This window comes from Ochotona curzoniae, unplaced genomic scaffold, assembly GCF_017591425.1.
Source record: "Ochotona curzoniae isolate NIBS_2020 unplaced genomic scaffold, NIBS_Ocur_1.0 patch32, whole genome shotgun sequence".
Classification (NCBI taxonomy): domain Eukaryota; kingdom Metazoa; phylum Chordata; class Mammalia; order Lagomorpha; family Ochotonidae; genus Ochotona; species Ochotona curzoniae.
In genome coordinates this window covers 31,722-54,630 of record NW_024466884.1, presented here as the reverse complement: position 1 = coordinate 54,630, position 22,909 = coordinate 31,722, and the positions used below count along the sequence as shown (strand labels likewise).

The 22,909-nt window shown below is 36.1% G+C and overlaps 1 protein-coding gene across 3 annotated transcripts in view; it reads right to left on the bottom strand.

The window, feature by feature from the left end:
• Positions 1-22,909, bottom strand: part of LOC121167091 (CCR4-NOT transcription complex subunit 2) — a 68,494-nt gene that overhangs the window by 23,610 nt on the left and 21,975 nt on the right. For 2 of the 3 annotated variants that reach the window (XM_040996473.1, XM_040996474.1), the window contains 4 exons: positions 21,545-21,667; positions 9,918-9,984; positions 1,187-1,334; positions 325-507 (listed from right to left, as the gene is read on the bottom strand). In XM_040996473.1, coding sequence (XP_040852407.1) covers positions 325-507; positions 1,187-1,334; positions 9,918-9,984; positions 21,545-21,667 — 521 coding nt within the window. The remainder of the gene's footprint in view (positions 1-324; positions 508-1,186; positions 1,335-9,917; positions 9,985-21,544; positions 21,668-22,909) is intronic. The other variant, XM_040996475.1, reaches the window with a different exon arrangement.

The following is a 22,909-nucleotide window of genomic DNA, read 5'->3' as shown; positions in this document are numbered from 1 at the left end:
CTTACCACAGAAGTCGTGACCAGTCTAACTGAAAAAGGAAGGTTATAGCAACTAACATCTGGCTACTGACAACCCCATAACAGCCCTTTTCTAGCAGCATGTTTTAATATGCTTCCTAACATGGAACTAATTTTTGAAAGAACGTATTGTGAGCTTTGAGATGGTTAAATTATGATGTGTAACAGAATCTTTGAATATAAATGTATGATGAAGCACATTTATGAGGCAGAAGCCAAGACTGAAGAATAAAGCATTAAAATATGAAAAAGCAAATCTGAGGATACCCAAAATGACAAGTATACACAGTATCAATAAACATCTTACCTGTTCACAGTAAAAGGCTGTCGAGAAGGTTGCTGCTTTGGCATACATATTATGCTTGGCGAGCTTCTGTTGGGGCTACCTAACCCTGAACTGCTCATGCTATTTGTCCTGCTAGGAATTCCAATGCCCTGACCAACCTGGGAGTGGTTCATCATATTCCTAGGATTCATAGGCAAAATACCCCTGAAAAAGAAGTCCATTATACTAAATAAGCTCTCTATAATCACTCATCAAAATTCTCTATAAATAATCAATTGGTCTAACCCTAGATTCTAATTTTCATTAAATACTTTCTTTTGCTTAGTCATTCTATCTCTTAAAAAAATCAGTATAAATAAACCAAAAAAGGCAAACTATAGTGGAACTAATGTAAGGTGTTATAAATAAGGTGAGAGAACTAAGGGGTGATTATGACATAAAATATAAACGTATTTCACAAATGTACTTAGGATAATTTCATATATGCATTTAATCAATGCATATTATTCTCATATTAATATGCACAATGTCATCTGTTTTACTTTACTATACCAATGAGTGTGTAATGGCAAATCAAGAATCAGAATTATTGGGGGTGTGACTGTGAAGTGCACATCTTCCTTTAATAAGAGTTGGCTTTTGAAAAAGCTCTCCAGGAGATGAGTAACCCCAATATCCACATGGATTACAACCAATATGCTAAGTGTAAAATAAGAACATTTTGCACTATATCTATCCATTTTTTTATGAAATAAAACAAGAATAAGTATTTTCCCCTCAGTGAAAGGCACTGAACCAGAAAATCAAATACTTAAAAAAAAAAAAAGCTTGCTTACTCTACACAGATACATTTTGAGAAATATTCTGGTCCATCAATAAATACCTGCTTGGAGATGGAGGCGTGTGAAGTGACATTGTTGGTACCCCTGTTGTTGGCGTGACGTGGCTCGGTAACTGAGTGCCTTGGGATAAGCTGCGATTTAACTGAGGGGTATTGTTGCTCATCCCCCTCATTGGAAGGCCTAGTGCACCTAATAAAGAAATTCAGAAGAAGGAAATTCATTGCCATCAGGAATGAAATTGTTATCCATCTTCTGGAGTTGGCAATTTAAAACATTTTAAAATGGCCTAACAGTATGCAAATTTTATATGGATATATTCAGTTCACTCGAAATGGACTGTGTCCTTAATGAAAGTATGTTTTAATTTGAGATTTAATAGTATGAATGGATATTGTTTTCATTCCTATTTTATCAAATTTCTATTTTATAATAAATTATGTTGATTATAACAAATAACATGTTATGATATAAATGGATACTGTTTTCAAATTTCTTAAAGGTATAACCATATGCCTTTAAGAAACTTTTATAATCTTGTGTTTTTTATTCACAGTTGACGTACAAAGACATTTATCTGCACTTTGCATAATTAGCTTTAACTTTTATATGATTACTTTAAAATCTATTTATATATATCTCATTATAATTTGTTTTTTACAAACCAATATAAAGTTCCAGCAACTGTTTAAAAAAAAAGAAAGAAAGTTCTAAGACAGAAAAATTTAACACATTTAAGAGATTTCAAAGGATGATGACCCTGTATTGATCTGACACTTTTGGGGCCAGAGGTTTGCATGCTAATCTTTCAATAGTTGTCACTAGACAACCCAGGGTTTACCATTCAGCTACAGAACATAAAAATAGACTGATTTGGGCAAACTGACCTCAAACACATATTTCCTGTATTTTTATTTAAACAATGTGAAACATTTTCTCAGTGATGCAGAAAAAAGGACATCTTGTGTATTTCATTCTCCTTGGATTCTTCAGAGTAAGGACTTGGAGCCACAATTTATGCTGTTGTTTTATCTATGAATGTCTCCTTTCTTCTTGATTCAAACTTTACAGTATTTTTTTATATCTAGGAGCCTAAGGATTTGCTCAACAGTAAACCAAATTTTGAACTGGAACTTAAAGTGCTAAGACAGAGAAGTAGTCATCAAATAGATGGCTTAGTAGTAGAGATATATGGTGATTTCTTCTTCCTTTTCAGTCTAATTTGGGAGTCTCAGATTTCCAAAGATCTGAAGGTTTTAAAAAAAATAACTGGAGCACAAACTAAGCCTTGGATATTTTGTTTCAAATAGCTTTGCTTAAATTTATCTTTTGGTGTAACAATGTGTCACTTTCTAAACTAGGGAGGGGAGTGAATCATACAGCTTTTACTGAGAGGTATCCCCAATTCTACAACCTGAGGACTCTAGTCTCCTGTGACTTGTCAACTAAACACAGTAATTTAATTCAATGCAATATAGCCAATATATTTTATGTGTACTCTTTTTTCCTTATGTTCCATACAGACTCAAGCTTGAGTCTGCAATACTTGAAGACAGCTGAAGGAAACTGGTTATGTTATTTGTCTAAATCAGTTAGATTTTGCATGTCTTAGTCACTCTTAGTTTTATGATCAGGAGAATGCTATTAACTGCAGCCATGTTCTCTGAATCTGGGACAAACTAGTAAGAATAGATGTAAAATCAACCCATTTAATGGCTTCTTCAGAAGCAACAGTCTTCTCTGTTTTTCCCTAGCTACTCATCAAATGGTATGTTTACATGATGCATTTAATAAACATTTATTGAGTATCTACTATGTGACAAACACCGGGCTAGCAGCTGGGCATACAACAGTGGACAAGAGAGAAAAGGCCTCTACTCTGAGGAAGCTCATTTATCTCACTCCCCAAATGTGCTATCCTCAAGTGAGCAGTAAAAGCCAATTTCCCACATGAGTGTGTTCCCCAAAGGTACCAACCACCAAAAACACGCAATTTTACAGCCAGAAGGAATCTTAAAGATCACTTAGCTCAATGTTAACATTTTATAGATAAGAAATCTTAGCCTCAAATAAGTTAATAGGCTTTCGCAGGGTGACACAAGCAGTACGACTAAGCTATTTATTAATTCCTTTAGTGTTTACTGGCAGGACTGTGGGGCCTCACACAACACAGGCTACAACCATCACAAGTGCCTACAGAATCGTAACACTCATTTATTTTATCTCCTGCTTCCTATTTTTTTTTCTTTTGAATCTGTTTTCTTCTCTCCAAGACTTTCCCCCCTAAACTTCTTCTATCTCCTGTCCTTGTCTTTTCATCTTTATTCCCTCTTTCATTTTAATGAAAGATACCAATCTTGTAGCTTTCTGTTTCCTTTCCTTTCCACATCCTCTACACACTAATCACTACACTTTCCAAAAATGTGGTACCCTTTGCCCCACTAGTCAGCAAAAGCTTAATAGTCAGTTATATCTTACAAAACATTCACTGATACATGTCCATTCCTATATCTGTATTATTCTAAGCTGCATAAGAACATAATTTCAGAAATGTTTCAGATATTAGGGATTACCTGAATATTAGCAAAGAAAACCTTGGGGTAAAGAAAGAATGGGAAAGCCTATTGACTTCATTAGAAAACTGTACATATTTGAATTAATTATGGAGCTAAGAGTGGATGAAAGAAGATAGTACGGAATAAAGAAGGCACCACTGTTTACTTTTTGTCTTCAAAACTTATCTTCCTAAAAACAATAAATTCAAAGGTCTTAGTTTCATTTTGTTGAAGTAGATATAAAAAAACACAAGAGAAATGAAGAACATTTCAAATTGGACCATCAATCTTTGAACACTCAAAAGTTATTTTAAAGGCCCAGCAATGGTAGCCTAGCGACTAAAGTCCTGGCTTTGCATGCGCTGGGATCCCATATGAGCACTGGTTCTAATCCTGGCGGCCCTGCTTTCCATCCAGCTCCCTATTTGTGGCCTGGGAAAACAGTGGAGGATGGCCCAAAGCCTTGGGACCCTGCACCCACATGGGAGACCCAGAGGAGACTCTGGGCTCCTGGCTTCGCACTGGCTTAGTTTCGGCTGCCGCGGCTGCTTCAAAAAGTAAATCATTGGACGGAAGATCTTCCTCTCTGTCTATCTGACTTTGCAATAAGAATAAATCTTTAAAAAAAAAAGTTATTTTAAATTTAAAAACTATTTCTTAAAAAAGAGCACAATAATGATTTTTAGAAAACAAAATACACCGCATCATTAAGTTTGATTTACTTGAGTCAGACTGTTACAAATAGAATGTTACAAAATGAGAAAAATTTAATCTTGCTACAATTAGAAATAATCACAGAAAATGATCTCCAAATTAGCATGCCAACAGAGTATGCAAACTGAAAGATTTTTTTTCATAAAGGAACTCAGATATATATATTATATACATGCATAAATACATCAAATATATGAATATATATATTCATGAGCATGGGCATGAGTAGATGACTGGGAAGACATGGGAGGACAGTAGGATTAATATTTATTGAGTCCTGACAGCCAAGCACTATATCCTTCTGACAATAATCTTACAGCCAAGATATTCTTTTTATAGACAGAGAATAAAACAATGAGCCAAACACAATTAAAAGGGTTAATTCTGCATACATATTTTTCTTTGACAATTTATAATAAAACATACTGTACTATCAGGAAGACTATGTGAGCATATTTTTCACCTCTCAGCTGGCAGAGTATTTAAAAAATGAGCTAAATCATTTGATGATCATTTTTCACAAATTCTAAATAATATGATGTCAGAAATTATTCCATACATTATCTCCACTGCACATGCTCAGAGCCCATCCCTTAATAGTTTCAGTAAAACATGCCATACTTCATTTAATCCTTTGCTAGAGTTAAGCATTAGCAGTACAGGTCATCTGAAAAATGTTCAGCCACAGCAATCAAATCCCTAAGCGAAGTTTCATGAAATTTTTACAGAGGGAATCCCTAATCAAATAAAGAAGTCTTTTGCAATCCCAAAATACCCAACTTTCTCTACAGACCCAAAACTGGGACCCATGCCAACAAAGGTAACAGTACTAAAACAGTGCTTTATCTCTCAACCTCTTCTCACCACCAACCTGCCATGCATCTATATGGTTAATATTCCCTCTGTAATAATCTTCACTATGCAATTCCCTTTATGAAACCCAAAGAATTTTTAAAATAGCAAATGCTTCAGTGATCATTCAACTAAGTTGCAAATAAAAAACTCCTACCAGCCATAAGTGACTCGGCCAACAGCACACACGATGAAGCATAAAGATGAATGCCTTAATTCCTATTGACAATGTCCCTTCACAGTTAACTTAGCTTCAACCGTTTTAAAAAGAGTAGTTGCTAACGTATGCATTACAAAGGAAACTATAAAATCTGGTTCCCATCTCCAGAAACTGTGATTTAGTTTGAATATGGTCAATTCACTGGCACATGGACTTTTAAAATTCCCCAGATATTTTCAGAGGTGCAACCAGGTTTGAACATTGTTATATATCAGAAAATACCATTAGTTAAATCTTTAACATTCTGTTAGGATCCAAAGTATTCTTTCTACACTTAATTAATATTGGACTCTCTTCACAGCTAAATATTTGATTTATAACCTTGTGACTGTTTTCTCCATCGTCAAATCTCTGTACCTTAACTCTCACATCATTCAATTCATCAAGAATATTGATTTCCCTTGCTTTTAAACTGAATTAATAGGGGAAGAAATGTAATGAATAAGGTGTTTACAAAGTACACCTAGTGTATTTGAGTACATATAAGCTAATACCTAAAATTTCACCCAGATATAGCAATAGAGTGATTTATATACAGTAAACAATATAAACAATGAAGAGTATTTAATGAATTATCTGGTAGTCATAATGGTAAGGAAGTCCAGGCTCTTAAGCATTTGATGTCCTAATAGGCTGATATTTCATTAACCTCTCGATTCATTACACTGACTTTCTCAGTCTTCGTTAAGACACTGTTGATACTGACATTTTCATTACCTACAACCTTTACAACTGCTGTTGACCATACCCAACAAGTTCTCCTCTTGAACCTTCTAATAAATCCTCTTCAATACTCAAAGATTTTCATTCCAATTTTGCCTCTTTAGAGATAATCTTTTTGTCTCCTCCATAAAATACTACTTCAATCACTCATCCCATTAATCTAATTTTTATAGTACTCATTATCATGCAAAACTCATTTAGAGTATTGCCTGCCTGTTTTTTATCTTCCTCCATTAAAGCATAAGCAAAATTTCCAACATTTTTATTTAGATGTTAGAATAATTCCCACTCATGGTAGGGAATCAATCAACACAGAATGAATGAATAAATCCTAAAACAATGTCTTCTACAGACATTTCTATAAGACTGGGCTCATGTGAACCTAACACTGGTGGTCTCCACTATGTGCAAACGGCCTTCTGCGTCATGACACCCAGCAAACATCTTGTAGCATCTAGATTTCAAAGATTCTGGTGCTCTCTGTTCTCTTGCAAAACATGCAACCCTGTTTCATTACCTATTATTATAATTTTAGCCAAGTTCTTCTCTCTCTCATAGAGTTCTTGTGAAGAATAAGTGAGTTCATTCATACAAAGTACTTTTTACAATAGTGACTGGTAATAAACAGAGATTAGTACATTTTTGGGGGATGGTGAAACATGCTTATGGAAGGTGAATATATAATGAGATAGTCTAACAAAGGATGGTTTTATCAGAAAACAGATGTTATATGGGAGACAATTAAACACTGCAGAAGCCGTGCTCATGAAATTAGAAAACAGCAAAGATCTAAGATATCCCACAGAAACATGAAGACCATACTTCATCACCTCCTTGATAAACTGGACTATCTCCAAATCTTTAACATGCTATGGATTTTGCTCTTACTGTTAAAACTTCACCCTTCTCTTCAAGCCAAAATTCAAAACACGACCTAATTTGTGAGCCCTTTCTTGAAGACACACCAACAATAAGCAAGGACTTCTGCCTTTGAAATATCCATAAAACTTTTCAACTCATCAAACGGAATTCTCTCCCCAGCTCTAAAAACTCTCAAGTCCTGTTGGTAAGAAAAGGTCACTCCAACTATACCACTTAATTTCAATGCACTGAATATCCGAGAAATTAATTCCTGGTCTCACGTTGATTCCAATCTAGTGGACAGCTTCAACAAGCCCACAGATTGTCAAACCTGCAAATTATATCTAAAATCTTACACATAAAATAAAACATCTAGAGAGTCTAAAGCCTATGTTCACTGTTTTCTGTAGATACTACCTGGTGTGATATTCACATGAACTCTTGGATGAAAAGTTACTTACATCTTGTGATAAAATTATAGAACCTGATAGCATACAAGCTCTCAGTCCGGAGTTTTCTGGATTATCTCATGCTCTATACACTAACTTGCAGCCAAATCTGGCAAAATGTAGGAATAAGCAGTTCTATATTCTTTGCCATAGGAATTCCCTCTCTTGGTTAAGCTCACCAAGTCTTAGCTGGTATGAGGACACTATTCCTTCTCAGTTCTTCCATATCCAACTTTTTAACTATCACAGGAATCCACCGCAAACAACAGATCAAGCATCTAAATAGCAAAAATTCTTACTTTGAACTTCGCCAATCTGAACACAAAGCAAATGGTGTTACTCAATGCAAACTTGGGAGAAAAAGTAACTTTCCGTTTTATGAAATTCAACCAACAACTACAGTTAAGCTGTCATTCCTTACTTCTCCATCCATCAATCTCTCGAATTTTACATCTGACTGAAACCACAAAAACACTGGTCCTTATGCTGCACAAGGCAGCTTGAGCATTGCCATCTGCCTAGGTATTTGTTCTGACTACCCAGCAGGTAATGGAGCTATCTGGCTCTTGAGATGGTCCTAAGGAGAGGCTGGTAACTTAGGCAGCCATTTCCTATCCACTATATCTCCTAAAGGCATGCCCCAGAAGGAAATAACTGCACAATGACCTGAAACACTTCAGTTTTAAGTTGGTCATACATTCAATTTTTGTGTATGTCACTACCTAAAATGCCACTTTAAAGAGTGAGCGATACATTTAAAATTGTTTCTTCAACAATATGGACATTTAGACACTTCATATACTGAACTCCAACATGATATGCTTGCACATATGTCTCCTTTCTACATTCCACATCAAAATTAATCTGCTCACTTGTTAAATCTGTGAATTCTTAAAAAAATGATATATATAAATTAAGAAGTAAAACATAAAAACATTAAAAAACCTAGCATGCCAAAGTTATATTTCAAAAGTAATCAATTATGCATATGAGCCTAATTCTACATTCACAGATTAAAAAAATTAGACCTTTCAATGTTCAACCAGCTGACCACAAATTTTTCTCATTCTCCTTTCAAAAACAGCTTTAGTTTCTCAAATATAGTACTGTGGTGATATTACAGATATTGATAAGGTGAAAGAAAAAAGTATTTGCAGTTGCTATATACGTGTAAAGCTAGTTCTAAGATATCCCCAGGGTTATTGCAAAGGTAAAAGTCATACTAAAACACACACTAAACAAAATGAATTACTAGCTAAAAATATTCAACAGCTACAAATAAGCATTTGTGGATGGACAAGCAATACCTGTTTTTATATATGAAAGTCTTTCTAAATAAGTTTTTAGAGGAAAAAACTTTTTTAGTGAAAGGAATTAATAAAATTTGCTAATTTGCATTAACAAAACTTTATTCCATAGTAAAACAAGAAAGCAAGGGAAGATTTGAAAACAAAAAAAAAGGATGAAAATCATGTCTCTATACAAAGTAAGTTTCATTCTTAAAAGAACTACCAAATCAACTGATCAGTAAAGTGGCATGACAACTATCCTGACAAATACTAAAGCTTCCAAATCAAATGACTGATTCTGTTTGAAGCATGCTAAGATAGTTGGTTATCAGAAGTCTCACCCAGTTACCCAGTTATTCTATAATCTTTGATAAGAATTTATATTTTCACTCTTCCATTAATAAAAATATTAACTAGAATGAGAAATCAACAGCCCTTTTGACATTAACAGAGATGATAAAATTTATTAGTATGCAACAAACTGGAAAATTTGAAAAATATGGTATTTTATGATTTAGTTTTGTAAAAATTTTACATGATGATCAATTATCATTTATTGAGCGCTTACTATGCGCCAGGCACTGTGCTAAGCGCTTACTCCACGTGATGAAGAATTGAACTGTGAGACAAAAAAATCCAAACCCTAGACCCATGCTGAGCTAGAGGAAAAGAAGATACATTTGCTAAACAAAAAACATTTCACAAACTGCTGCTAAGTGATGGGATTTCAATAATAAACAAGTCAAAAAACAAATGAACAAAAAATCAAGTATATTCAAACAGCCAACAAATTTTTACCTTAATCTAACTGAAACACAACGAATGGCTATTTTTAATTTGTTTAGTAGACTCTTCTTAAAAATACTACAAAGTATGTCAAATAATTAAAATATCACAATAAATGAAAATCAATGATATACCTCAAACAATGATAACTTCAGAGTTGGTAAGGCCTGGGAGATTTTTTTTTTTCATAAATGAAAGAAGGAAAACTCAAAAAATTAAATACTGTTGTCTTTCAATTCTATAAAGGCAGCAGGGTTTTCTTTCTTTGGTGGTTATTTATCTTTCTCTTTAAATAAAGTATCCCAGAATAAATACAAAATTCTTACTTTGTTGCCCGTATAAGCTTGCCCCAAACTGAGACAGCTGACCTGATGTAGATGGTGATGCCAGCATCTAGAAACAAATTAATTACATTAGAAAGAACACGGACATTGCATTCACACTTTACAAAGTTTTACACTGTACCATCAATGTGTCTAACCCACAGTTCTCATTCATCATAAAACATACAACACTTCATAATATCACATTTATTGAGACTATCAAAATTGGATGAAAACAATGGTGCAACTGGAATTAATTTTAATACTGTAAGTTTTTCATTAAATTACATTAACTATAGTAGCACTATCACTTCACTAAAGGAACAACTAGGCAATACTTCTAGGTGTCCGTTATTTTATAAACCCTTAGGTAAAATTCCATGACTCCTAGTAACACATTAGACTAAATTCTTAATTCAGTTTATTATCCTAATAATGATGTTATACTTCACAAGAGCATTCCTTACTTTTCCGTATCAATAGCTGATACGTAGAAAATTGGTAGAAAAATCTAATAATCACACAGCTGTATAAGTAGAGAGATGATACAAGCACAAGTAAAAAATAATTAAAGCAATCTACATATCTAATTCATATCTGTTATATATATGGTTACTGATGATACACATGCCATAGCAATTAATGTACAACACCTGTGAACTGACTATATCAATGCCTTTTTTCCTTAGTAGTACATATTTGGAAATATGCTATGTTTATTCTTGTATTTCTCCAGACATGTGAGCAGCAGCACTACACACAAGGTAGAAATGTAAGCTGAATAAATGAAATGGGAAAAAATACTAATGTATCCTCTGCCTTATGTAATGAAGCCACTCAAACACCTTAATCAAACAAGATACGGCCATTTCACCAAGAGGCTTAAAAGCTACAGAGGCAAGACAGTGAGTCATACTAGTACATGAGTGGCACATGCTTCAAGGAAGTAGAAGCATCACCGGAGAATGCTGCCCAAGGGTAAGTTATCAGGGATATGTTTTAAAACACAACAAAAGTCAGTTACAGAATCAGTAAACAAAGCACGAAATAGTGGTGAAAGGCTCACACTACTAGGATACAGAACAATGACTAGAAAATGGTGGGTCCAGATTGCCATGAGTCCCCTCTTAAATGACATATAGATGGCTGCCAATTATAACAACAGTGAGGCAATATGCTATTAAGCAGGGCAGTAACATGATCAAGAGGTGTTTTGGGAAGAAATAAATGGAAAAGGGAAATGGTGACACTAAGCCAGGAGAGCAGAAGTGGAACTACATCCCAAACAGGGATTCTAATAGTAAAGTAACATTTATTTTTATGTCCTGCCGAAGCAGTTGGAATACAGAAGAGAGGCAAGTGAAGAATCACAGCCATAAAACTACTGGAGTGGGGTCCAAAACAGAAAAATGATGACACTGATTATGGTTAAGGAAACCAAGTCAAGAAACAGCTAAACAATGGGAGTTTAACAATTACTTTCCTCAAGTAGGGTTGGACAACAACACTCTGAAAGCCACATATTTATAGTAATTAATTTGGGTGTGCAATATAAACAATCTTCATACAGCAAAACCTATACATTTTAATGTGTGGTCAAGTTCTTAGATTGAAGTAATTTCTGCTGCTATATTAACTACAAATTATAAACAGTAAACAATTGCAAAGATGAGATCAAAAGATGCTTTAAATGATGACTGGAAAAGTTCATGTAAAACGCTATCATGATTTTCTGCTACAATCATAAGCTGCAAATAAGAGATTTCAAATATAAGATGCTGTTCAATATGGTCACATAAATGATTCATAAGGTGAATATATTTTCGTAGACAACATACAATTCGGCTTTCCCCAGAAACTGGTTTGCTAACTCCAGAAAATATAGTCGTTCTTACAAAGTTCACACATCCTTAAGTGAGTTGCAGTATGCTGAGATAACAAGCCCTCTCAGTAAGGGAGATGGGAGCACAGGAGAAGGGGCAACTCGGTGTACAGGCAGAGATGTTGTGGTCCAACTGCCCAATTAACTGAGATTGAGAAAAACAGAATGTGTATTACAGTGCACGTAATTTTAAACATAGTTGCTCTAAGTGCTACACTATGTACTACAGGGGGAAAACAAAGTTCTACATTACAGGCATGTAGAAGTGGTTCTGTGTTCAATGTAAGAGTTTATCATGTTTAACACAATCAAAAAAGTAAACATCAATTATATAAATGTTAACATTAGTGCTTCAAAGTGTGTCAAACTACAAAAATATAACTGCTTAAAATGTCTAAACCAAATTATGTGTATTTTTCAATTCTGAAAGAGATTAGCCTAGTATTTTCTTTTTAAGATTTTTTTTTTTATTGGAAAGGCGGATGTACAGAGAGGAGAGACAGAGAGGAAGAGCTTCCGTCCGATGATTCACTCCCCAAGTGAGTGCAACGGGTCGATACTATGCCGATCCGAAGCCAGGAGCCTCTGCCGGGTCTCCCACGCGGGTGCAGGGTCCCAAAGCTTTGGGCCGTCCTCGACTGCTTTCCCGGGCCACAAGCAGGGAGCTGGATGGGAAGCGGGGCTGCCGGGACTCGAACCGGCGCCCATATGGGATCCCGGGCGTGCAAGGCGAGGACCTTTAACCACTTGCGCCACCGTGCCGGGCCCTTAAGATTTTTTAAATTGGAAAGTCAGATAAACAGAAAGAAGAGACAGAGATCTTCTGTCCAATGGTTCACTCCCCAAGTAGCCACAACAGTCGGAGCTGAGCCGATCTGAAGCCAGGATCCAGGAACTTCTTCCAGGTATCCCACATGGGTGCAGGGTCCCAAGGCTTTGGGCCGTCCTAGACTGCTTTCCCAGGCCACAAGCAGGGAGCTGGATGGGAAGCGGGGCTGCTGGGATTAGAACCAGCGCCCGTATGGGATCCCGGTGTGTCCAAGGCGAGAACTTCAGCTGCTAGGCTACTGTGCTGGGCCCTCTAGAAATATATTTAACACACAGTTCTGGTATGTGAATGGGGCAGAATCACCATGTAGGTAGCAAAGAAAACTGTGCACAACAAATGGACTCTGGCAGAGTAATAGATGGCATTGACAGACAACAGATAACTTATATTTCTAAAATTCTAAATTTGTTTAATTGGGAACCAAAGAACTCAATATAGGTCTAGTCTATGGGCAGCAGTAATCCAGTTATCTGAAATGTCACTGTTTCTCAGGCTCTGCAATAGCAGGAAGCTAGACTTAGGACCTGGGAGCTGACATCAAACCCAGGAACCTGAACATGGATGAAAGCACCAGCAGCTGGGAAAGTGTCCACTATCCACATGTAAAGGTGAACTACTTACAAAACATGAAACTTTGATCAATATTAAGAATATATATCATATCATATCATATCATATCATATATCATAATTTACTGGAAAAGTAGAGTGCTGTGGTCAGAAGGTCACTGCCTCAAATTGGCACAACAGCAAGGGCTAGGCCCGAAAGAAGCCCAGCTCTTCAACTGAGTGATCCATGTTCAGTAGCAGGGCTCAAGCATTTGGACTCTGTGCCACTGCTTTCCCAGGCCCACTGGCAGGGAGTGGGATGGAGCAGCCAGCACTCCATGTGTCCCAGTACGGGATGTCAGGAGCATAGGCAGTTGAAGCTGCTATGCTATAGTGCTTGTGCCTAAAAGCCATAAGAGAGGAAATACAGAGTAACCTAATGACAGCTCAACATGGGAGAAGGAAAAACAACCGCTCTGCATACTCTTCTGCCTCTTACCTAGGAGACAGCCAAGCCTCAGTTTTCTTTCTGAAAGATGGAAATAACACTGCCTATGACTAAATGAAGTAATATACGGAGAATCAACACTCAGCAGCACCACCAATCTTACTGTCCTGTGAATGCAGGACTTTCATTAACAGCAGACTAAGATGCAAACAGCCCTGCCAAAATATATTACTGGCAAAATGAGGTACTGAAGTTAGATTACGTAACACACAATCAGTAGATTGCTGAAACCAAGTTTCTAGTCTAAAGCATCATAGTTATACACATCTTCCACGTCTCTCAAGAAACCAACACACTGCTATAAAACAAAAGAAACAAGAAGCAACTGGCTGAAATAATGGCGTGATTCTAATTATTTTCTAACCCATCACAGAGTTTTTTATCCTGTTTATATACAGAACATTAAGAAGATTAACAAATTATAATTGTATTTCAAAAATTATTTGCATTGTCACTAGCTACAATTTTGACACACATGATCAGTAATAGTCTAAATATTTCATTTAAAAAAACGTGTATGTCAGGGTCCAGCGGAGTAGCCTAGTGGCTAAAGTCCTTGCCTTGCACGAACTGACTTCTGACTTATGGAGTGAATCAGCAGATGAAAAAATCTTTCTCTGTGTCTCTTCTTCTCTCTATAAATCTGACTTTCCAACAAAAATAAATAAATCTTTTTTTATAGTATATGTGAAAATTTCACAATAGGCAAATAAGGCTTCCGGCAGTTTTTTCACAAAAGCACCAAAGTATAATCTTTCATCTCCCTCCAATAGGCAGTAGGAGGTCTTCAAAACCTGCATGGAACATGAGTATTATTTTAAAAATACACCTGAGTTTCAAGCTTGTTGTGCTGCACAGGGCAGGCACTGAGGTACAGCATGCTTGTATCCCACATGCGACTTCTACTCAAAGGCCTGACTCCTAACATCCAGCCAGGAAAACAGCAGAAGATGCTCCAAATCCTTGGGTTCCCACAAGCCATGAAGGCGACCTGGGCAGAAGTTCTGCTTTGTGGTGTTTGCCCTGCGCTGCCCTGGTTCAGCTCTAGTTTTTGCAAGTATTTGGGGAATGAATCAGACGGAAATTTTTCTATCTCTTCCTCCCTGTCACCCTACCTTTCAAATAAAAAGTTTCCAAAAATAAACTTATTGTTTAATTTCATTGCCAGAAAATTTTTAAAGTACTCTCACACACATTTAATCATGACTTCTATTTTAAGAAACACTTACATTAGTTTGGTAGAGAAACTATTTTTGATGGAAGGGCACATGGTGTCGAATTACAGCGAAAAGTTATTAAGTAAAATTAACCTAACAAGAAGATAAATTCTAAAGGAAGTATTCTATGCTTTAAAATGATCTTTCAAAATTGTTACACTATATATTAAAGAAATGATGAAAATATAACTAAAAGCATTATGTTGTTATTGCAGGACAAAAAAGTAAGTGAGAGGTCAGCACTGTGACACATCAGGTGCCCGCAACACCACCACCCTATATGGGTGCTAGTTGAGTCAAAGCTGTTCCACTACTCATCCAGCTTCCTGTTAACGCCTGGGGGAAGCAGAAGATGGTCTAAGTCCAAGGAAATACAGATGGGAGTTGTGGGTTCCTGGCCAGCCTGGCCAGCTTCAGCCATTCCACCCATTTGGGGAGTGAGCCAGTAGATACAGGATATTCCTTTTCCAGTCTCTGCTTGTCTCTAATTCCATCTTATAAATTAAATAAATCTTAAGTAAACAACATACAATGACTTTTTACTATAAGCTATGTCAATACTGAAAGCAGCAGCTTAGCATGCAGTCCCACATCACCAGTCCCAGGAATGCTTAAATGATCTTAACATGCATGTTAAATTGCTTTTCGTAGCCTGTATGATTTATACTTATACTTCCACAGAAGTGCCTTCAATGTCTGTTCACTATTTTCCCACTTTCCAGGGACAGGTATTTGGGCGAGTTAAGCCAGCTGTACCCACATGAGAATGTCTGTGTTCAAGCAGGGCTTTACTCCAACCCCACTCCCTGCTACTGCACACTCCGGAAGGCAGGCCTCTGGTCTGCCGCACCTGGACAAGTTTCAAACACTCAGCTCCAGCTCCGCTTGCTGCGCTCTTGGTGGGCATCTGGATCAGAGGATGGGAGCTCTCTGCTCATCTCATGACTCTTAAATAAATTCTTCTTTCTAAACTCCAGATTTTGGATTCTCAGATTAGAAATTTTCAACATTAAAGACTACAGAATTATTCCAAAATTAGAAAGACTTTGAAACACAACCAGTATTACCTGATGCTTAACTTGTATGTTAGGAGTAAAACAGTATTTTCTTGCTATCTCAGTGGTGGCAGATTAAACAATTTGAAATTATTTTTGTAAATATATTTAAGTTTGATGTATTTTGTAGGGAAATAATTTCATCTCCCTTTTACAATTAGGTTAACTACGATTATAATGTAAAACTTAACGAAGGTGTGAAGACCAATAAGTTTAACAAGGTTTAGAAAGTTTGCTCCAAATTATTTGACATTTAATTTTAATATCCTAAGAGTATGCTCTGGTTTGTCTTCCACCTCACTCTATCAGTCTGTTGTTGCCATATAAAAATGGCATTTATACAAAAAGTCCTATTTTCTTCCGAAAATGTGTAAAAAGGGGGTCAGACTGCTTGCTACTGATCCAGTTCCCTGCTAATGTGCCTGGGAAAGCAGCAGACAGCAGCCCAAGTGCCTGCTCTCCTGCTGCAAGGCTGAAGGCACTGACTGCCTTCTGGAATCCAGGCTTTAGTCATATCCAGCGCTGGCTCTTGTGGCCATTGAGGGAAAGAAACAAGCAGACGAAGACTGACATACATCCCCACACTTCTGGCAATCTCCCTTAGCACTAAACAAACAAACAAATAAATAAATCTCAAAAACCAAACACCCAAGATAAATTTTTTAGTTCATTACATATTATTTGCAAGTAATAATTTCATCATATTTCCTACTTAACAAAACCCCAGTGATAGTGTATTATTTCTTTGACATTACTGTGTGAGTAGGTTTTATGAAAAGGGTAGTAAATTAAAAGACAAAATCCTGGGGCCAGTGCCATGGCTCAATAGGCTGAATCTTTACCTTGCACATGTCCAATACGTGTGCCAGTTCCTGTCAGAGCTGCTCAACTTTCAATCAAACTACCTCCTTATGGCCTGCGAAATCAACAAAAGATTGTCCAAGTCCTTGGCTTCCAGCAATCCGTGAGGGAGGAAGAGGCTCCTGGCTCCTAGCTTTGGATTGCCTCAGCTTGGGCCACTGAGGCCATGTGGAGACTGGCCCAGTGGATGGAAGATCTTTTCCTTTCTGCATCTCACTCTCTCTATAAAATCTGCCTTTCCAATTAAAAGAAATAAATCTTAACAAAAAAGGACAAAACCCCTGTGTCTGTTAAGCTTAAATTCTAATGGAGTATATTCATCAATATACAATTAATAAACATGTACTTCCAGGTAGTGATAGATGTTGTCATTTTACAGAGAAAGATAGGGAAAGATTCTTGGATAAGACGTTTCAGCAGAGACCTAGACACACTGAAAAGATTTGGAAAAAAAAATGGCTAAGAACTGACAGGAAAAAATTCTAAGAGCCAGAGCTTCAGCCAGCCTGACTCCAAGATCTGGTTAATTACCATTTGTGAGGGGACAACGGTAGTAACAGGAGGCATTCCTTTTTTATACCACATTTTAACAAAGTATTGACAGTTGTTGTCCTGAGGAAAATATTAAGTTCCTTTAACTGCTATAAGCTAATGAGAATAAGAGCAAAGACAGGTTCAAACTGCTCTCTGGTTTGTCAAAATAAGGAAGCAAGGTCCCACTTCATGAGTTTTGTGTTTTGTTTTTGAAGATTTATATACTTGTTTGATAGGAGGAGTTGCAGAGACAGGGAGAGACAAATGCAAAGACCTTCCACCTGCAGCTTCTTTCTTTTTCTTTCTTAAAAGTTAATTCTCTACTTGGGTGGCAGGGGTGTTGGATCAGAAGTGGAGCACTGGGGATACGAAGCAGTACCCACATGGGAAGCCTGTGTCCCAGGCAGCAGCCTAATTTGCTTTGCCACATCACAAGTACCAGTTTAAACAGTAAACGAGGGGCTGTGTGGTGCAGCAGTTTGGATGTTGCTTGGGACATCCACATCCTGTACCACAGTGCCTGGCTCTGCTTCTAATTCCACCCTTCTGCTAACACATACAGTGGGAGAGAGCGGGCAATGGCTCAAGCATACAACTCCCTGGCACTTGAATGGGAGACTTGATAGGAATTTCTGGCTCCAGAGTTTGACCTGGCTCAGCCCATGGCTATCGTGAGCTTTTGCAGAATGAATGAGCAGGTGGAAAATCTCTTTAAATGAACAAACTAATCTATCCATCAGTAAAAATTAATCAGAAAATTGTAATGAAAATGGCAACTATAAAACCCAACCTAATAAAAGGCATGATTAACATGATAAGAAGAGAAATAGCCTTCTGAAAGAAGTCAAGGTGGATACTAATAATCATCAAAAACATTATTGAATACCTGACATACAGAAAACCTGACTTAACATGTTAAAATGCCTATAATGCAGCAACTCACATCATGCTGTAGTTTTACACAGACTGTTTAATAAACTGAACCAGAGTTTGTAAAACTGGTCCAAAAATGCATCAGATAGTACGTATTAAGGAGGAATATTTCAATGAACCACAACTGAACAGTCCAAATCAGACATGTGTATAAACGGTTAGATTACAGCCCTTATTTTTTCTCTCTCAGTCTACAATGTATAGCTACTGTGTGGCTAAGTTTTCTAACAAATGACTGGATGCATAAATGGTCCTTGGGATCACCAGGCCATGTCACAGCGGAAAAAGTATCTGACACCTTATAATCTAGATCTTAAATCAATACACTTTTACTGGAAAGCCATGTGATGCACATAGCATGAAAGGCAGCAACTAGGAAAGAGCTTTCTAAAAAGAATATCAAAAATAATTATTAAAAAAATTTGTGGATCACATTTAATAAAAATAATAAGTATTTGTTACAAATGCCATAAGCTAACTAAAAGTGAAATGCTAAAAATTATTTTTAATAGTATGTGGATATTAACACAAAGGATACAAACAAGTAAAACTTACTGTTCTAATACAGAAATGGGCACAAAGAATACAAACGGGCCATAATTATATGGAAAAGATACGATACTCAGACCCGTCTGCCAAATTAGTGATACTTTGATATACTGTTTTGTACACATTAAAACACTTAAGTTCATCTATAGCAGACTTCCAGGAAGTCGCTGGTATTTCTAGGACCTGGAGAATGCTAATTAAAATATAAACTGCTATGAATTTTCAGGTGGAAAATGTTTAAGTTTGCCCTTAAAAATTTATATATTTTTATATGTTTTTATTTTTCATAAAATATGTAGAGACCAGCATTGAAATCTACTAGTAAATTATTGCTCTTGAGTTTACAGGGATATTTTCTAAAGTTGGCCACAGATACCCTGTGCTATATGCTTCTTAAGAACAAAGATAACAGCAACAGCAGAAATTTATGAGAAAGCTGCTATAAAATGATTTCAAAAGTTCATAGAAAAGTGAAATTTGAAGAAAATTTCCTTTGGTTCAGAATATTTTGAAATTCATAAGTCATTTTTTCTTAATACACTTTTCCCATGAACTTTTTGAAAATCACCCTATGATTCTCATTTTACAGATGAAGGTACTAAAATGCTTGTAATAGCTTTTGCTCAAAGGCCAAGGTGGTTGATAAAACACTTGTCTGTACTGATTCAGAATCTAAGTTCTTAATCTGTATACTGCTTAGATGACTTTCTGGAGCAACACATTCTGTCTTATTTCCCCAACAACCAACTCCACTGGAATGATAGTTGATGTAACTGAAAATATATGTTAACAATGAACTCAAACATGAAGCATTTCTGCTTTCTGGAGCAGTCATCTCTTTGTCATTCATTTTCTCCTAAAATATTTAATTTTTTTCATTTATTGGAAAGGCAGAAAAACAGAAAGAGAAAGCTACAGAGACTGTATAGAAAAACTGTACATCAACAGGTCTACTCCCTAAATGTCTAGGACATCTGAGTTGAGCCAAGTCAAAGCCAGGAGGCCAGACCTTGATCTATTCTCCAACACGTACGGCAAGGACCCAAGTATTTGAGCTATCACCTGCTACTTGTGTAGGGTGCTGAAAACTGGATACGATGCAGACAAGCTGTGAAAGAAGCATTCTAACACAGGTATGCAGAAATCCCAAGTGTTAACCACTGTACCACATGCCTGCCTCGTCTTTCATTTTCTATGCAAATTCTATTCCAGATTTTAGTTGAAAGTCTCTGAGCTTTCTAATCAAAATACAGAGGTTCTTTAATATATCTTTATATTTTGGTCCACCAATTGAGATGATATTTGGGACTCTGAAACCCTATTAAACAAAGTGCTTGGGTTTTGCTATCATTCCAGCTTCTCGCAGATTTGCACCCTGGAAGGTGGAGGTGACGGTTTCTGTGGTAGGACTCCTGTCACCCATGTGGGAGACCTGGATTGAATTCTTGGCTCTTGGTGCTGGGTGAGCCCAGCTTCAGCTACTGTGGGCATCTGAAGAGTGAACCAGTAAATAAGAGGTGCCATTCTGCCTCACAAGTCATATTTAAAAGAAAATATTTAAAAAGATAAGGCTGCTGTGGTGTAAAAATGACTGAAGCCCATGCTTTATTTTCTCATAATAGCCATTCTACATGAATTTCCTGCAGACCCCTTATAAAGCTTTGTCATTGATAAAGTAATGTCTGTCAAACTTGTAATTTTACTGTTTTTGAAACTATCAAAAGTACATCACAAATTCTTTATCTACAAACATCTCAAACATGGAAATGATTCAAACAAAATTTAAAATCAAATTAATTATGTTCATTGACATATTTTTAAAAAGGACCAAAATTTTAGTAAAAATATCTAAAATAGGCTAATTTGTGAAATCTTAAAAAGATATCTGTGATTGACTAATGATCAATTCTGTAACAAAATGAGATTTGTTATATGCCTCAGACTTAAAATGTTCTAAAGACCAATAGATTACTTTACATGTACAGGGAAATTAAGAAGAGCAATTTTTAAAGTTTTAAAAGCGGTAAAAAGTTGGGTTGCTACAGAGTATATATGTAACAAGCAGGACAACACTATATAATAAATCAGTTTAACAGAATTTCAACTGAAATTAATTTCAAAATACTTTGCAAATTAGGTAATTATGATTAGGGTACATTATAAGCCTTTTAATTCAAAATGGAATTACTAACCTGCCAGTTCCAAAGCATTTAAATCACACCTCTGTGTCATCCATTATCTTTTCAACACAATTTTTCAAAAATGTTTCCACAATAGTATCTATGTACACTAGAGTTGACAAGAGATATTTTCTACCTGTGGTCTAACATAGCCAGAACACGACAGGATTAAGGATAGTTTTGTTGAAGCTTGTCTCTGTATTTCTAAGTCTGTGAAAATCTGCCTTCTTTTTGTGATTGGTGTTAATATAAACAAGTTACTTCCCATATTAAACAAAAGCCACTGATCATCTAGCAGTCATACTATGTTATTTTTGAGTATTTCCTACCACAGTATTCATCTTATTCCAACTTCACATTCCTGTTTCCCGTGAGAACACACTCTTATTTACTTTGTGTCTTCAGGGCCTACTGCTGTGCCTAAAACGTAGGTCATTCAACCACAGACAGTACTCTGTAGTTGGTGTGCTGCTTTTCAGGAACCCAAAAACAGACAAAGCTGCTGAGTAAACACAACGTAACTGATTAACTTACATCTTTTTCTGACCGGTGTGGAAACACAGAAGACTGGCTGTAGTACATATTTTCATCATGGTAGTCACTGTCGACCCCCTCTACAAACTTCTTTCTTGAAGCACCAAACATGCTGTTTGTCACCTAGACGAAAATATTACTTTTATTAAGAGTAATATTCTGGAAATTGTCCAGCTTTATCTTATCCTCATGTGGAAAATAAAATGGAAAACTTCTAAGATGCAGAAATAAATCAACTAAGGGCTAACAAGACATGTGATAATGTCACAAATCTGACTATAAAAGACATTTATTTCCAAGCCCTAAGAATATGAGAATATGAAATCTGTCTTACGCAACAGGATTCTATATACTTTTAAAGAATTTAAGTCATTTATTCTTGAAAAGTGGTAACCACAAAAAGATTTTTCCCACAGGCAGATGCCTTTGAATTTAAATATTCTGAATTTTCACTTGCATCTGCAATATCAGTGTCTACAATATCACTATGCCTATGTTCTAACGTATCTGTTTTCCAGACTTTACTTACAATCTAAGTTTATTGAGATGCCAGCATTTTTTTTTTTAGTATCGGTATATGTGGCATATTGGAATTTTATCTGAAGCTTTAGGTACCTATTAACATACAGGATAATTTTTTATACATCACACTGGTATGAACTTCTCAATTATATAACAGCTAGCGTTTTCCACTTAATTTTCAATATCCAACACTAGCAAATTTGAGCTCACACCAAAATAACTACTAAAGTCTGCACTAATTCTTCTCAGTTTTTAAGGTGATCTCTATGAAATTTCCAAAACTATGAATTGACAAAGGTTATCTAAGTCAACGTGCCTTCCCCATAAGTATAATTTGAAGTTCAAAATAAACTGAAATAACAACACTACCAAAAGATCTGTAAAAAAAATCTGAATCTAAGTGCAAGTTTTCAAAAGCACACATTTGAAGAAAAAAAATAAATTTTGACATTCATTACAACTAAGTATTTTCTTAAATTGCAAATAATAACTGCACAATTTTCCCCATTTTTATTTCAAAAGAAAACACTGGTCACCATAAAAGTAGTAAAGTAATAAAGACTATCAAGGTCAAATTGTATGTATGTACTATATAAAACTGCTTTATATCTTAAATTCTCTGCTGAATTTGGAGGAACTCAAATAAAACTTGAGCCCACCGTGCTAGCCTAGCAGCTAAAGCCCTCATTTTACATATGCCGGGATCCCATATGGGCACTGGTTTGTGTCCTGGTGGTCTTGGCTTCCCTTCCAGTTCCCTGTTTGCGCCCTGGGCAATTAATATCTATATTTGACATATATCTGTATTTGAAAGATGGAAAGATATTTTAAAGCAGTCTATTA